The following is a 17,500-nucleotide window of genomic DNA, read 5'->3' as shown; positions in this document are numbered from 1 at the left end:
AGCAGAATTGTCCTGCATACTTGACCATACTTGGCTGTTTATATCATAAAAGTAGCCTTAGTGTTCTGATAACTGTCATATGTCATATGATAGCTTTGTTTGAGAAACATTTAAATATAAGTTATTTAAAACAGAGTTTTACTTTGGTAAAATCTATTGATTTAAATGATTTATTCATTCTTTTAAGATTTTTGGTGTCATGTCAAATGGTTATTTAATTACTGTTTTTTTTTTTTTCGTTTTTTTTTTTCTAGGACTCCATCATTTTCTTCTGTAACAAACTCAAACTGTGTAGATTTACCAGCGTGTTTCTTCTTGAAGATGAATTGCTTGATGCCATTCTCTGTATCATATATTAAAAAAATGGGCAGTTCTACAGGTATAAAATCTTGTCTGAAACCCTAGCTGTATAATTGATCAAGTATTTGTTGTTTTGAAACAATACATGGATGACTGCTATTGACTTCTACATTATTATTGATTATGCTTCTATTAAATGGTCTATCACATGGTATATCACAAATTTGGATTAAAATAAGAGTTAATAATATGAGCATTGCTCATGTGTGTCTGTGAGGCTGCATGAACAGCTCTACTTCACTTCTTTTTTTTTTTTTTTTTTTAATCATTTTAGGTATCCCTGTTTTTGAGACAGCGCCCACCTTGTCCCCACTATATGATCTCATCATTAAAAGCCAACTGCATGAGGATGGAGGGGCCACTTCTCCTGCTTTGGCCCAAACAATGCGTTTTTATGCAGTGAGTATTCGACACCACTGGGGTTTTTGTTTGTAAAGTTATTGTTTGTTCATTCATATTAGGTTACTTTATATTTAGCAGTGTCTATATTTACACAATATATCTAGATCTGGGGCCATATGTATAAAGCTACTCGGAGTAAAATTTTAAAGTGTGTCAAAATTCTAATGATGTAATTTTACTCTTATTCCTAGACTTAAGAGTAAGTGTGATTCATAAATGTTAAGACTAGGTCTCAGCTCCTAAATTAGTTAAGAGTGCTGAAGAGGTATCATAACCTAGTTAGGAGTAACAAAATGGCAGCAGAGAGGAGGAGACTATTTAATGAATATTTAATATATGAAACTACAATTACATATATGACTAAATATAAACAAAGAATACATATATACAGAAATGAAAGTAAAGTCAGGAATGGAGAGAAAACAAAAGAAAGGCAAAACTTACAGATAATACCTTGAGAGCCAGTAAAGAATCAAATCACCTTGTTAGGTCAGGTAAACTTAGCACATCTAAAATAGATTGGTACTTGCATGAGTTTGAGTGCTGAGTTTCAGATAGAGACATGTAGAGATTCAGTGCGCCCGTGGCTGAAGTTCATTGGCTTCTTCCGTGTCTCCGCGGGAAGTTTGAACTGAGGTAACCTGAAAGTAAGTTTTGCTGAAGGATGGTCGTCTCAGAGAGTAGAGGAGCACATGATGTGAGCGTGGTCGCTGAGAGACGTCCGGGAGAGATGTGCGTGAGATGGCTAGAGACAATATAGAGAGACAAAGGAACAGGCGTGTTGTTGTCTTTTAAGGACAAACAAGCCAAAACACCTCCTTGGATATGCCAGCCAATGGCGAGGGTGCATTTTTAGCGGGAGAATGTATTCTTTGTCTCTGTTTAGAACCTAATTTGTGTAATTTATGATGGTTTCAGAATTGGTCATTTTTACCAAAAAGACTTTAAAAATAGAAAAATGCATTTTAACTTATAAGTTGAATTATAAGAGTTTTTCTCTGTGTGTGTGTGTGTGCGTGTGCAAGAGAGATGTGTATTGGAGTTTTGGCCACATGGCCATTAGCCCACCAATGGGTGATTTAGGTGCCCTTTGAAGTTGTTTTGGAGGATCATGGTGTGCTGTCTTGCTTCGCCAAAGCTTGACATCGAGGTAGTTTGGCGCAGATGAACTGGAGCCATCATGTGATTTGCATGATGAGTTCAGAAGGTTAAAAGCATTCTCAAAATTCTAAAGTTGGTTGGCTAATCTAATACTGTCCAGACACTACAAATACATTGGAGTTATATGATGACAGATAGTTGGGTTTTTTTTTTGTAACTGACCTAGTAAGAAATTTAATAACATTGCCCATTCCACAAATCAATGCAAAATTAAAGTAATAATTACTTTTTTGTTTTTCAATTTTAGTAAAATATTTTTGTCAAAAAAAAAAAAAAGTTAAATATGAGGGAAGAACAAAACGCTAAACTTGGTTACAGTATTTATATGACAAAATTATTTGGCAAAAAAAGGCAAACTAGAGCTACAGATTTTATTTAACAAAAATATGCATAGAAAAACAGAACTGACAGGAAAAAGCATACATTGACTGCAACATAATTAGTTATTAATATACCTTTGGTTCTCTCTTGTTTTTGCATGCGTTCATAATTTCTTTGTATAACAGTCTTGACAGAAATTATGTCGGCATAATTTTGCCGTTTCATTGCGTTATCACAAAAGCACAATTACACATTACAAAATGTTTAACAAATTTTTATTAATATTCTGATAAAGGGTAAAAATGTAAATTTTCCTAGACCGGCCATGCTTTATGGCAGTTAATTTACTTTCCAACTAATCTTCAAACCATGTGGCAAAAGCATGTCACTTTTATGAGGATTTCAAGCTTCCCTGGAGTTGTTGGAGCCACTGATGGAACTCATGTTCACATCATTTCTACAACTGTAAATGAGGAGACATATATAATTAGAAATGGATTCCACAGCATCAATACTTCTGTGATAATTTTGCACAATGCAAAGCAATCTAAAAAAAAATTAAAATGAATGTTTCATTGTCTTATTTAAATGATTTTATTATAATTACATGAAATGATTGGTGTCACACTGCCATGGTAGGCACTTAAGTCAAAGCTTAAGTCTATTCTTAAGAGCATTTTTGAGAAGTTTTAGAGAAGTTTTAGCTCTCGAACAGGTATGAATGGGTGAGGGGAGTTTTTTCTACTAGTTAATCGATTGCGGATGGTTTCATTATCTCGGGCTGATACAAAAGTATAAGAGGATAAAAATAATAAAAAGCAAAAATGTGTCTCCAAATATACTTGGGCGCCCGTTAATATACCTGGGTGGCCCGCCCAAGTAAAGTCTATGCGTGGGAAGCACTGATTTGTGTTGTATTTTGAAGCCATATGACATTACAATATCATCTTGCCATCACTGGGGAAAAAAGTATATCATTATAAGGATTTCTATTTGATTTTCTGAGTGGTTTTGCCTTTCTATCCCATTAGTCTTTACCAGGACAGCAACATTGTTATTTCCTAAATGGTGATGCTCCAGTGCAGGATGGGAGGTGTCTTCAAGGAGCTTTGGTTTCCAAGATTCCCTTCAGACATCCTGCTCAGGTGCCTGCCCTCCTCGACATTATAAGACATCAGGCTGCTTACAACACGCTTATTGGCAGCTGCGTCAAAAAGACCCACATTAAGGAAGGTGGGTGTGTTGTCTTTCATATTAATTGTGGGCGTAGGAGTTGGTAGATTACTAAAAATGTTGTCTATTAAGGTGGACAGAGTAATATATAATTCATTTAAATAGTGTCTACTCACATGAGATGAAGACAGTTTAATAAAGACGTAGTTTTATTCTACATGAGTACACGGTGGCTGACATATTAATATCACATGACAAGCTGACTACTCACTTTATATATCTTTTTAAAGAATGACTAAAGGTAGTAATGTACTTTTTAACAGGTCAGATAACATGTATTTCTATTTTTCAATCTATATGTAAAGGTGATGTAATATAATGAATACATTTTTTATTATCACTTCATGTGCATTATGAACATCAAGTGAATGTTGTATATTAGGAAATACATGTCCTAGTCCAACTTTATAATTTTAATTTGCTTTGGTGAGAGAGTGTTCTGAAACCTTTGCTAAAATGAGATCTGAAGTCAACTATTATATTACTAAGTTAATCATATATTCTGCTCATAGATGCAGAGTTTTGCACATAATTTCATAACTTTCTTTTTAGCAGATTCTCCTGGACTGCTGCAGTTTGAAGTGTGTCCACTAACAGACTCAAGCTTTAGTGTGTCCTTTCAACACCCTGTTAATGAATCACTTGTATGTGGTAAGGAAAAAGGTTTACCTCTCACACTTTACATTTAAGTTATCATAGTTTTGCCTCTTCTGATTTCTGACTCAGTCTGTTTTTGCTCTCAGTGGTGATGGAGGTGATTGATTCGATGCAGGTAGCCTGTAAACTCTATAAGGGTTTATCTGATGCTTTGATCTGCACTGATGACTTCATTACCAAAGTAGTCCAGAGGTAGGTGTAACGGATGGCATTGAACCTATGCTTACCTTGAAGACTTTTTGCATTTGTGCTCCTCATACATGACTGTAAATCTTTTATAATTCTTTATAATTTTGGTCTATACCTATTAGAGATGGAAGACATTTTTCTTGTTTTGAAGCCAAGTGAAGCATAGTCTTGGAGCCTAGACCATCAGGGTCTGCCGATTTTACCATTCTTTAGCTTAGATATAACTTCCACCATTCTTGCTCCCTTTAAAAAGTAAACATATTCTCACTCCCAATGCATCTGATACCACCACATGTCCAAGAGTCTGCATATCACTATACAGAGTGCAAATATGGCCTTTAGCGTCTTTATTGCAGTTTGGCCATTAAGCCCAATGTGTACAATGTGAAATGTTTAATGCAATAGACTGATTTGAAGGGCATTGGTATTTTATCATCTAAAATTTATATGCTGTAGGGCAGGGGTCGGCAATTAAGTTTGGCATTGGGCCAAAAAAAATATTTCACCACTAGATGGTGGGCCAGAACATAGTCAAAGTATAATTTAAAGGTGCCATCGAACGTTTTTTTACAAGATGTAATATTCAAGATGTAAGTCTAAGGTGTCCCCTGAATGTGTCTGTGAAGTTTCAGCTCAAAATACCCCATAGATTTTTTCTAATTTTTTAACTGCCTATTTTGGGGCATAATTAGAAATGCGCCGATTTCAGGGCTGCTGCCCCTTTAATTGCTTGCGCTCTTTTGCGAAACATTTAGAAAGACAATTTACAAATATCACTAAAAATATCATGATATCATGGATCATGTCAGTTATTATCGCTCCATCTGCAATTTTTCACTATTGTCCTTGCTTACTTACCTAGTCTGATGATTCAGCTGTGCACATCCAGACTTTAATACTGGCTGCCCTTGTGTAATGCCTTTCATAATGTTGGGACCATGGGCTGGCATATGCAAATATTGGGGGCATACACCCCGACTGTTACGTAAGAGTCGGTGTTATGTTGAGATTCGCCTGTTCTTTGGAGGTCTTTTAAACAAATGAGATTTATATAAGAAGGAGGAAACAATGGAGTTTGAGACTCACTGTATGTCACTTCCATGTACTGAACTCTTGTTATTCAACTGTGCCGAGGTAAATTCAATTTTCAATTTGATGGCACCTTTAAGAAATTGATTGAAAAATGCATCTAGAATTGCCTGTGAAAGACTGTTACAGTGTCATTTGTAACTGGCATTGAGCTGGTACTCTGTGTTAAACCCTGTAGTAGGACAGCATTAACAAAAGCCACATTTGTGTGGTGATGTCCGATTTTTACACTGGGTAAATTAATAAAGCAGAGTAACAAGAAACCTGGCAAGTATCTTCATTCACCAACTTGCAACACAGACCGCCTTGCTAAAACACACATGTGGGAAATGCGGAATGGATAAAAATAACTTGAATAAGCCCATTAATGACATGTTTGAGTCATGTTCTTAATGAATATATTTTATTTCCTCTTTCCATATTGTGAATAATAAATGTGTAACATTTTAATTTGCTTGTCAGGCTACACAATGGAGCCTAACTTATTGTAATAATTATTTTACGTAGCCTACTTTTACACTCAGAATTGTCCCTTGGCATCCTCATGTACTAAACTGCATTTTTTAAAAATTGTTTGTATGCTGGAGGTACGCTATTACGTCGTGTGCAGAGTGAGATGTTAAAATTTAAGCTCTGGTGAGAGATAATGGCACTATCAAAGAGTCTAAAGAGGAAAGTTGTCAGAGAAAATAGGGCATACAAAGAAGAATGGAAAGACAACCATGCGTCCATCCTACCTGGTTTTGTGAATGCAAAGCCGGTGTGTCTTATCTGCAATGAAGTTGTCGCTGTTTTCAAAGAATATAACACTGACACCGGATGTGAGCGGTGCGACGAGACGTTACAAGATAAACGAACCCATTATAATGATATTGTCTACACTGGATGTGGCGCAACACACGTGTTTTCTTTATGCTTGTACAGCCTGTTTCACACAGGGCACGCTCATTCTGTGTTGCCATGATCACTCATTTTTATGCGTTTTGGGCTTGTTTAAGCTCGGCTCATAAAGCGACCGGGTTTATGGAGTTTTTCAAGTGAGTAAACACGAGTCACAATATTTTGTTCTTATTTTCAGCATAAAGCATTTGAATTTATTTTGATTTATTATAGGCTTGTTTTTGTTCGCAGATTTCTCTAGCAAGATCTGGCAACACAAATGAGTTAAGGCTCATGCTTTCCCTGTGATTCACCGCGCATACAGAAGAGACACATCTCCAATGCAAGTTAACGTCATTAACAACTAGTTGTTCAGTTCAGTTCCGTACACACTGCATAGAATTTCTGTAAATGCGGTTGTTACTACCTGCATTTTTCAGAAGTTAATGCGGTTGTAGAATGTGGTTGTCACTCCCGTATTTTACTGAACTGTGTGTACAGAACGAGATTAAGCACTAAAACGTGAACTGACAACCGAATTTAGCTGCAGTGTGTACGTGGCCATAGAGTAGTAGTGCATCCTTCATCTCCAAAAAGTCTTTAATTTTATCATATTTATAAAAGATACATACGCTGTCATATCATTTCCGCTGTGACTGCTCCATCTTTCGGTTTCAAATTATCTGTAAATCCAGCATAGAACTGGGCCTTATTTATGAAACCATAAGTGTCAATCCTGAGGGCTTGAGCAGCCACAGAAAATTACGACCTTTCTGATGTCACACAGGCACATACTCGAAAAAAAGACTGTGAAATTTATGAGGGTTTGGAAGAGTATTTTTGGCACAGAAATACTCCATCATACGTCCAACTCGTGTTTTGAAATTCTGGCCATGTTTAGCATGAGAATCCAACTCTTTAACAGTGTAAATAAGTCAGAATACATGAAATAGCATTATGCCCCCTTTAACATGCTACAACAGTTTTACTTGCATTACACTATTAGATTCATAATCCAACCACTACTAAAAAAAACATAGGCACATTTAGGCAGATAAAATGTTTTTATGATGCACATATTGTTAGGAAGAGTTAGGAAGGATCTCTTTATCTGGTTGCAAATTATTGTATTTGCTGCAGGATGTTTTCCAGGATTTAGGAAGTATAAAGTTGAAAGCTTAGTAGCAATTAGGGATGTGCAACAGCGATCGAGTACTAGAGTACTCAACTGTGACAGCAACTATCGATAATGTAAACAATCATCAAAAAAAAAAAAATTTCTCCTAATTGTTTATAGCAGCACTTTGGGCGGCGCCCTGAGCTCTGATTGTTTAGCTTGCCACAACATGCATCAAAAGACGTGAGAAGAGAGAGAATGGCCTCAAAGTCACATAATGATGTCTGGCTTTACTTTAACAAGATAAAAGAAAATAGAGTTCAATGCAAACTGTGCAGCACCAATGGCATAATTCGTAAAATATGTATGGCTTTAAAAACATGCAGGCAATTTATGGAATCACTTAATAATGTAGATGAAAATATAGCACAGCTCTGCCATAAACACAGCATTATAATGAGAACTTTATAGAAATCTATAGTAAATTCTGTCCATGCCCTTGTTTCAGCATGCTGTCATGAAAGCGCATCACGGCGGGAGCTATCTCTCACTTTCCCCCTCTCTCTCTTTCACTCTCTCACTCTCGCTATAGTGTGTAACTTAAAGTTTACTGGCATTTGCATCCTTTTGTGCAGATACAAGTTGTAGCATTACGTCTATGTTATGTATCAAAGTTATCTGCTTAGTATCATAGTGTCATAGAACGGGCTTCAGTTTTATTGGGATCACACACTCTGAAAGCACACTTCTACCTCACATTCCATGATGTTGCTTTGTCTTTGCTTTTCAACCCGGAAGAACGACATTGCTCGAAAAAAAAACACAAAAATGACCAATTTCAACTTATTGATAAAAATTTATGAGTGCTTTTAGTGTTTTCAGTGATGTGCAGCCTGTACATATCTGTTCATCTCAAAAAATGTGTTTTGGGGTTTCATGACACTTTAAGGAGCAAGGTAACTGATTCTATACACTCACAGCCAAAGGATCAGGGTACGTGGCTTCCAGACATGCCAGCCAACACTCCGCTTTGCCTGTACATCAAAAACAATTGTTTCTTTAGTGCTACTTGTGCAAAGTTTAGAGGCCTGGTTAGCTCTTCCTAACCTATCGTGCTGGCTCATCTGGACAGTCATACTTTGCTATGCAATTTAGTTCACCAGGCACCCGCCCAGGTTCAGCAACGTCCTCATTACCTCAGTGGCAGGCAATGCGGCAATTGCTGAATGCAGAAATTGCAGTCCTACTGGTAAAGGATGCAGTAGAGCCTATTCCTCCAGCTTAGATGAAGGGTTTCTACAGCCCTTCATCATACCAAAGAAAGGCAGTGGGTTTCCGAACAATCTTAGACCTGCAATTTTTTAATCGGGCCCTGGACAAGCTCCCGTTCAAGATGTTAATGATAAGCATTCACCAACAGGATTGGTTTGCAGCGATAGACCTGAATGATGGAAAAGAGCAAGCTCTCCCCAGTCCAGGGCATCTCTTTTCTTGGGATGGAGTTGATCTCAGTCATTATGACGTCTCACGAATGAATGCGCTCAGTCAGTGCTGAATTCCATTAAGACGTTCAAGGGAAAAACATCAGTTCCAACAATTTTAGAGGCTCTTGGGGCACATGGTGTCCTTGGCAGAGGTTACACTGTGATTGGTAGATTCATATGATACGGCTTCAGCATTGGTTTCAGACTCAAGTCCCTAGATGAGCATGGCATAGCGGCACACATCGCATGACCATCACACCAATTTGTCCTGCCTTTGCATTTCTACAGGCAGGGGTTCTCCTAGAACAGTGGTTCCCAAACTGGTGTACGTGTACCCCTGGGGGTACGTGAGGTGACAAAAGGGGGTACGCAAACAAAATGCTGAGTAGTTCATTTTAATTCTACCTTAAAATAATATTAAAACCAAGTATTTCTAACTGCCAAAATGCCATAAATCCAGTACATTTAATGAAATTACCTCATAATTTGCAGTCAAAAATGACTGCATCCACACAAGCAGCATGCATAGATTGCGTGCAGAGCCTGCTGCCTGAAATTGCGCTAAATTACTGTCGTTCTTGACAATGCACCTTTTGTAAAAGTGGGGATTTAGCACTTACTCGCATGAAGAAAAAATATAGACACAGATAGTGGATTAATTTCGATTTAAGACTCAAACTTTCCCAGATACAAAAACATACCTTGTGTGAGTTCTTGTATTTAATGATGATAAGAATGCAATTGTTCCCAAATATCCACATGACTGCAAACGTGATATTGTTATACAACAGGTCAAAAAACAAAACATACATTTTAAACACAGCAATGAAATAATAGTTTTAAAGGAAACCACAGCAGAACTACAACACACGTCTGTGTTTCGCAAAAAATTTTGGCTTTGAACGAATTGTGAGAGTCAATGATTCAATGATTCATTCACAGCCACTTGCTTCGTTACTGAATGAATGACTCGATGACTCACTCATAAAAACAGTGACTTGCTGCCATCTACTGGCGGTTTTAGTTTAATATTTAAAGTTATACTTAGATTTACAATAATTGCATATTTCTCTATTGAACATTTTATTTTATTTAAAACATTATTTATTTTATAAAGTTATTCATAAAGGTAAAAATATGCACTGGAAAATCAATTTAGGGGGCAAATATTGTCCCTTAATTTTAAGGGTGTGACTGCAGTCTAAGTTGAAGAGAGGGATTACGCAGAAGGATGGTAATCCCTTCAGGGGGTACTCCACTCTAAAAAGTTTGGAAACCACTGCCCTAGAACAAGTGTCTAGGCGTGTTGTGGTCACAACAGATGCATCCAAGACTGTCTGGGGTGCCTTTTGCAATGGACATGCAGCATCAGGCTCCTGGACAGGACCTCGTCAGTAATGGCACATCAACTGCCAGGAGTTGCCAGCGATATTGCTGGCCCTGTGGAGGTTTTCACCGTTGATCCAGGGCAAGCACTTGTTGATCCGGATGGACAACACAGTGGCAGTAGCTCATATAAATTGCCAAGGTGGGTTACGCTCACAAAGGATGTCACAATTCACCCACCATCTGCTCCTCTGGAGTCAGCCGCTGTGGGCCACTCACATCCCAGTCAAAATCAACCATGCAGTGGACATGCTCTTGCGATGAGTTATGCTTCAGGGAAGTGGAGACTCTTTTGAGACTGATTTGGAGTCGATTCAGTGAAGTGCAGGGTAGACCTGTTCAGTTCCCTGGAATCCTTCCATTGCCCACTGTGGTATTCCCTGACCGAGGCCCCACTCGGCCTGGACACACTGGCAAACAGCTGGCCCCTTCCTCAATACTTCACAAGTATGCATTTCCCCCAGTGAGCCTGATTGCACAGACGTTGTGCAATGTCAGGGAGGACAGAGATCAAGTCTTGTTGGTTGTGAAATACTGGCCCACCCGGACATGGTTCTCAGAGCTCATGCTCCTTAAAGGCCAGAACACACCAAGCCGACGAACTAGTGGCGATGAAAGCAAACTGCGGGGTTGGCTCACGTCGGCAGCGTCTGTGTCCAAAGTTGCCCTGACACACCAAACTGACGCTAAACAGCTGACGGCCAAGTAGCACGTCAGTTCTGAGCCTGCGTGAGATGAAATGCCTTTCCGAACAGCAGACGGCAGTAGCTGAACAGCCAATCAGAATGATCAGATGGCCCGACGAGCTCAACATGTCGAATCGGCCGAAAAAAAGCCGACGAGGACCAACTTCAGCCGACGGTGCAGAACACACTGAGAAAACTTAGTCGGCCGACGAAGAAAAACTGCCCGAAGGCCGACCGTCGGCTTGGTGTGTTCCTGCCTTAAAGGACTTTCTCCAATCTGGCAGTCAAGCCTAGATCTCTGGAACCTCCATGTCTGGCCCCTGGACGGGACATGAAAGACTTGAGTGGGATATCACCAGCGGTGATAGACACCATTACTCAGGCTAGAACCCTTTCTATAAAGTGGAGTCTGTTTGCTGACTGGTGTGCTTCCTGAGGGGAAGATCCACAGAGATGCATAGTCAGGTCAGTTCTTTCCTTCCTGCAGGAGAGGAACATAGTGGCACATCACAATGCTGAACAAGTCTTTAGGAAAGCACAATCTGATCATTAGATTCCACAGAGGCACCAGGAGGTTGATCCCTCCTAGGCCATGCCCAAGAGGGTTGGGGACCTGCAGGCATTCTCTGATCCTGAGGCCCTGGCCGGGCTACGGCTAAGTTCCCACAACCCCTTTTAGGAGCTCTGAGCAGCTCTTTGTTTGTTTTGGGGGACAGCAGAAGGGGAAGGCTGTCTCCAAACAGAGGATGGCCCACTGGATTATATACACTCCACAAAAAGTGTTGCATCCTCCTGGGTTGCAACGGCACCTTTCTAACGGACGTCTGTAGAGCAGAAGGCTGGGCTTCACCCAGTACGTTTGAGATCTTAGTTTCCGGGTTGAGGCAGTATCGTCCTGTGTGCCATTGGGTACGAACAGGTCAGTTACAAGCAATGGGCCATGTGTACCACTTGCATATAGTGCCTTTCCCCTTCCTGAAGTGATAATGTGCTTTTTTTTCTACACACAAGTTCCCTGGACCGGTGGACCCTAAATGTAAATCACCTTTCGGCACACTGCGGCATTTGAATTTGGCAGAGGCTCGTAAGAGAGTAATTCGATGCTAGGCCCAGTACTCGTGATGCATGCCCCCTTCGGGTCATGGAACTAAGTGCTCCATATGTAGTGTTACCCTGATGGTAATTCCATTTGAGGTATTCTCCATGTTACGTTTCCCTGATGGTAAACCTGTGTTTTCCCCGGGTAGAACCTTGCTCTGCCACCAGTCATTGTGCTTATAGAAGTTCCTCCCTCTTCAAGTAGGACATAGTGCAGAGACATCTATCCATATGCTGTACTTTCCAGTGAGTAAGGCCATGTGATGTATTCTCCACGTTAACCTCCCTTCAGTTAGGCTGTGGTCTCCATAGTGTCTCCAGCATTACCTCAGATCTGCACAACTGTGAATTAACTCCCTTGGGTCGGCAGTCACGCTGGCGATACCACCTCCGTTTTTTTTTTTACCAGTGTGAAAGAGACTCAAAATACTCTGTCAATGTTGCACATACAATTAAGAGTTATACACCATTTTAATCTGTGGAATATCTTCTTTTATTTGTGTACACTCAGAGTAACAACAAAATGTTGCTTTTTGCAAAATAAAGAAAACTTTGTCTCCCTCTGAACGAAGTCTAATCTGATAGTTCTCAGAAAATGAACTGTAACTTAGTGAATACTAATGACACAAAAATGAGACTTATGTCTAAAAAAACGTAAAAAAAAAATGTCAGGTTTAAAATCATGTAAGTCAAATCGAAAACAAAAATTCTGTGTTTATGTCATCTGTATGAAAAGAGACACATGTCAGAAGTCCGTGATTCAGCTCATTATCCACTAATGCGGCCACGCTCACGGAGCCAGCGCTATTCAGACGCAAATTCTGAGCAATACATGCATACTTCGTCTCAATCGTGTATTTATTGTCTTCAAAAGTGTTTATCTAAATATTATAGCGATCTCTGGAAGCCTGTTAGTTCCTGGTATGTCACATGACCTGTTCTTCTTTAGATTAATTTGTGGACTAAACCCTCCAGCTGCAAATATGAACTGAAAATGGTATCCAGCGCTCATAGTGATGACAATAAATGTGACTCCTCTGTATAGAAAATTGACATGAACATATGAGAATCCATCAATATTTCTCCAAATGTGCATGCTTTTAAGCTAAAAGGCTATAGTATATGAAATGCCATAGAGGTAACATAATTGTTCAGACACTTTGCATCACAGAAATACATTATATTTTAAAGTATATAATAGAATACCATTATTAGGGCCCGAGCACCGATGGTGTGAGGACGCTATTGGAATTGCTCCGTTTATTATTAGGGCCAAAGCCCTAAGGGCTGAAGGCCCTTTTGTTTTCTTTAGGATTATTAGGGCCCGAGCACCGATGGTGTGAGCACCGAGTGGTCCTCCGCCAATTGGATGGCCGAATCCAGCGACGTGGGCCGGTGGCACTGGACCCACTCGGCGGTCTTCTTCGGGAGCCGAGTGGTGAACTGTTCCAGCACCACGCGATCGATCATCTGCTCCACGTCGGCCATCAGCCATTTGCGGCAGGAGTCCCGGAGCTGTTGGGCCAACACGAAGGGCTGGCCCGCCTCCCCCAGCTCCAGAGACCGGAACCGCTGACGATGCTGCTCGGGGGAGCGGCCGACCCGCTGTAGGATGGCCCTCTTGAGGTCGTTGAAGACCAGGAGGTTCTGGATGGGCAGCTGCTGTGCTGCCACCTGCGACTCGCCCGAAAGCAGCGGGACGAGCCGCATGGGCCACTGGTCCCGGGGCCAACCTGACACCTCAGCAGACTTCTCAAACAGGTCCAGGAAGGCCTCCGGGTCATCTTGCGGGCCCATCTTCTGCAGTGGCAGCTGGAAGGAGCCAGCAGCTGCCGCGCTGGTCTCCGCGGGAACCTCCCGGTCTATCCAGCTCCGGAACCTCTCGCGGTCCTCCTGTTGGCCCTGGACGATCGCCTCGAAGCGGCGCTCCTGATCGTTTCTGAGATCTAGCAGGGCCCGATGTTGTTCTTGATGAAGGGCCGCGAGGGATGCGATGATGTCCGCAAACGGCGTCCCAGCGGCGGAGGTTGCCTGCATGGCGGCGGCTTCCGTCTTCCTTCCCGGGTTTCGGCACCAGTGTGGTAAAGGTTCTTGTGTAGTGGGAAGGAAGAGGACAGGGGTCGGCTGTGGTCTTTATTTTTATTTTTTATTTTTTTATTTAACCCTTATTTAACCAGGAAGAGACTCACTGAGATCAAAAATCTCTTTCACAGGAGTGACCTGGCCAAAATGGCAGCAATACAAATAGTTTATTCTCACCAGAGAAAATATCAAACACATAAACAAAAAGACGGTGCAACGCACACTCAATAATTCCACATCCAAGGACGGGCTTCACTCCATGAAACGAGCACAGCTCACTCAGTCTGACTGTCAGCAGTCCCTCTCTCTCTCCCACGCTCCTGCTTCTCCTGGCGTTTTATCCTGTCTCCACGGCAATTACTGGAACAAGAAACAGGTGTTCGTGATTTACATTCAACCCGTTCAATCACCGCACATCCCCAGACGCTCCCTCCTGCTGCAGACCCCGCTAAACCACGCCCCCCTCGCCACAGTATATCTCCACAACACTTTATCATATTCAGACCAAACTTGGTACATGTCATCACAAGCATGACCTGAGGCAACATGCAGCGTTTCGGAGCAGCGCCACCTACTGGTCCAGAACGCATTAGTGTATTGTTACAAAACTTGGTATGGGTCATCAGAACAAGGCCCTGAAGGAGCCTGAGTAGTTCTAAACCAGTGCCACCTAGTGTTTTTTTTTTTCATATGCTTATAACTTTTGATCTGGTTGACTTATTTTTATGGGAGTCATATCCTTAGCGAGTGTCATTGTCACCTCACTCTGACCATACCACATTCATTTGGTCACAGCGCCACCTATTGGTCGAAAGTGATAAACCAGTAAATCTTTATTATTGACTGTATATATCATTTTCCAACACTTTTGCCTTAAATGATCTTAATAGGTCTTTAATTGCTCACTGTTGCAGTTGGTCTAATGCTCCCAGCCATGTTGGCTGGCTTGTTGTGCCACTTTTTGCTTGGCCCCGTAATTGCTGCTTGCAGCTATATTTATTATTATTCTGCTGCTTCTTCCGCTCTGGAAGTCTATGGCAGCCCATAGAACCGTATGGTAAAAAGTTGTGAAATTTGGCACACAGTTAGAGGACAGTCTGAACTATATCCATAGCAAATTTGGAGTCTCTAACTCAATCCCTCTAGCGCCACCAGCTGTCCAAAGTAGCGCTTATGTTGATAACTTTTGAACCATAAAGGCCCTTTCACACAGGACGCGGTATGCGTTGCGCTCGCCGCTGGGTTCAGCGCAGCTCTTCAGATATAAAGCGATTTGCGCACATTAGTTGGAGTTTTCCAAACTTGTATCTGGAGTTCTAATCATCTAATCGTCTAATCATTTGATTGTTGTTCCACCTTTCGTTCAGCAGCAAAGTATATGTCCCGTGCTAAGAAGTGTCTGTCATGTCTTCATGACACAGCTTTTCTCAGCTTTTCTCCCGATGTCTCTGTAAGACCAGCAAACTTGTATAGCTCTGAAAATTCCAACACAGTAAATAGCTGTTCATCCATTTTGCTTTCCAATTGTTTGGATGCCCCATTGCTATTGGTCGCGTGGGTAATCATCACAGAGCGCAGCGGCAAAAGTTGAACTATTTTGAACTTTGATCACGGCGTGTGCGCAAGCTGTGCTCCGCTGCGTCTGCGCTTTGGTCGACGCAGTCCTCGCGCGGCGCAAGCCATTGAAACAAATGGGTTTCGCAGCGCATACCGCGTCCGGTGTGAAAGGGCCTTAAGGGCTAGAAACAAAATTCTTTTTTCCTCTGAATCTTTGGCTCAAGACGAATCGAATGCACCCTATGACGTCATTTTCCGTCATGAAAATGTTTCCGCTATTTAGAATTTTCTGAAAAACATACTTTTTCGAACTCCTCCTAGGCCGTTACTCCGATTTTCACGAAAATTGGACCAGATCATCTTCAGACCATGCCGACAAAATGTTATGGAATTCAAGCTGATTCTTCAAACCGTTTTCAAAAAACATGTGATCGAATAGTACGTAGTGAAAGTAGATGTGAGGCTGTATCTCTGCAACGCTTTATCGTATTCAGACCAAACTTGGTACATGTCATCACAAGCATGATTGCAGCTATATTTATTATTAGGGCCCGAGCACCGATGGTGTGAGGACCCTATTGGAATTGCTCCGTTTATTAGGGGCCAAGCACCGAAGGTGCGGAGGCACCTATTGTTATTGTTGGCGTTCTTTTTTTTTTTATTATTATTATTATTATTAGGGGCCAAGCACCGAAGGTGCGGAGGCACCTATTGTTATTGTTGGCGTTCTTTTTTTTTTTATTATTAGGGGCCAAGCACCGAAGGTGCGGAGGCACCTATTGTTATTGTTGGCGTTCTTTTTTTTTTTATTATTAGGGGCCAAGCACCGAAGGTGCGGAGGCACCTATTGTTATTGTTGGCGTTCTTTTTTTTTTTTTTTTTTTATTATTATTATTATTCTTCTTCTTCTTCTTCCGCTCTTGAAGTCTATGACAGCCCATAGAACCGCTTGCGGGAAAGTTATGAAATTTGGCACACAGTTAGAGGACAGTCTGAGCTATGTCCATAGCAAATTTGGAGTCTCTATCTCAATCCCTTTAGCGCCACCAGCTGTCCAAAGTTGCACTTATGTTTATGCTAATAACTTTTGAACCGTAAGTGCTAGAAACAAAAATCGATTGCACCATATGACGTCATTTTCCGTCATGAAAATTTTTCCGCCATTTTGAATTTTCTGAAAAACGTACTTTTTCGAACTCCTCCTAGGCCGTTACTCAGATTTTCATGAAAATTGAATCAGATCATCTTCAGACCATGCTGACAAAAAGTTATGAAATTCAAGTTGATTCCTCAAACCGTTTTCGAAAAACTCACGAACGAATTGTACGTAGTGCTTGCGAAAACAGAAGTAAGGCTGTATCTCCGCAACGCTTTATCGTATTCAGACCAAACTTGGTACATGTCATCACAAGCATGACCTGAGGTACCATGCAGTGTTTCGGCGCAGCGCCACCTACTGGTGCGGAGATATGAAAAATGTATGTTTTTGCTTATAACTTCTGATGGGTTTGTCCAAAAATCATAAATTTGGTCTCGTTGGATTCGGGGAATCATGCCGAGTCGAATGATATCCAATTTTCACATATCGGACATTTTGACTGTCGGCCATTTTGAATTTTGTGCTAAAATGCTGTATTTTACGAACGCATTAGCGTATCGTTATGAAACTTGGTATGGGTCATCAGCACAATGCCCTGAAGGAGCATACCAAGTTTTCGGACCAGCGCCACCTTGTGGTCAACGTTATAACAAATTTACAAAAATGCTAATAACATTTGACTATATTAACCGATTGTGAT

General features: G+C 41.0%; 1 protein-coding gene across 2 annotated transcripts in view; it reads left to right on the top strand.

Moving 5' to 3' along the window:
• Positions 1-4,957, top strand: part of LOC125268440 (mediator of RNA polymerase II transcription subunit 1-like) — a 100,501-nt gene extending 95,544 nt beyond the window's left edge. The window contains exons 11-15 of one of the 2 annotated variants that reach the window (XM_048190632.1): positions 255-379; positions 635-759; positions 3,276-3,477; positions 4,030-4,128; positions 4,221-4,957. In XM_048190632.1, coding sequence (XP_048046589.1) covers positions 255-379; positions 635-759; positions 3,276-3,477; positions 4,030-4,128; positions 4,221-4,330 — 661 coding nt within the window. In that variant the 3' untranslated portion in view covers positions 4,331-4,957. The remainder of the gene's footprint in view (positions 1-254; positions 380-634; positions 760-3,275; positions 3,478-4,029; positions 4,129-4,220) is intronic. The other variant, XM_048190633.1, reaches the window with a different exon arrangement.
• The last annotated feature ends 12,543 nt before the right edge of the window (positions 4,958-17,500 follow it).

The sequence above is a fragment of the Megalobrama amblycephala genome, linkage group LG5, assembly GCF_018812025.1.
Source record: "Megalobrama amblycephala isolate DHTTF-2021 linkage group LG5, ASM1881202v1, whole genome shotgun sequence".
NCBI lineage: Eukaryota > Metazoa > Chordata > Actinopteri > Cypriniformes > Xenocyprididae > Megalobrama > Megalobrama amblycephala.
Note: the sequence above shows the minus strand (reverse complement) of the source record. Positions and strands in the feature narration are given on the sequence as shown.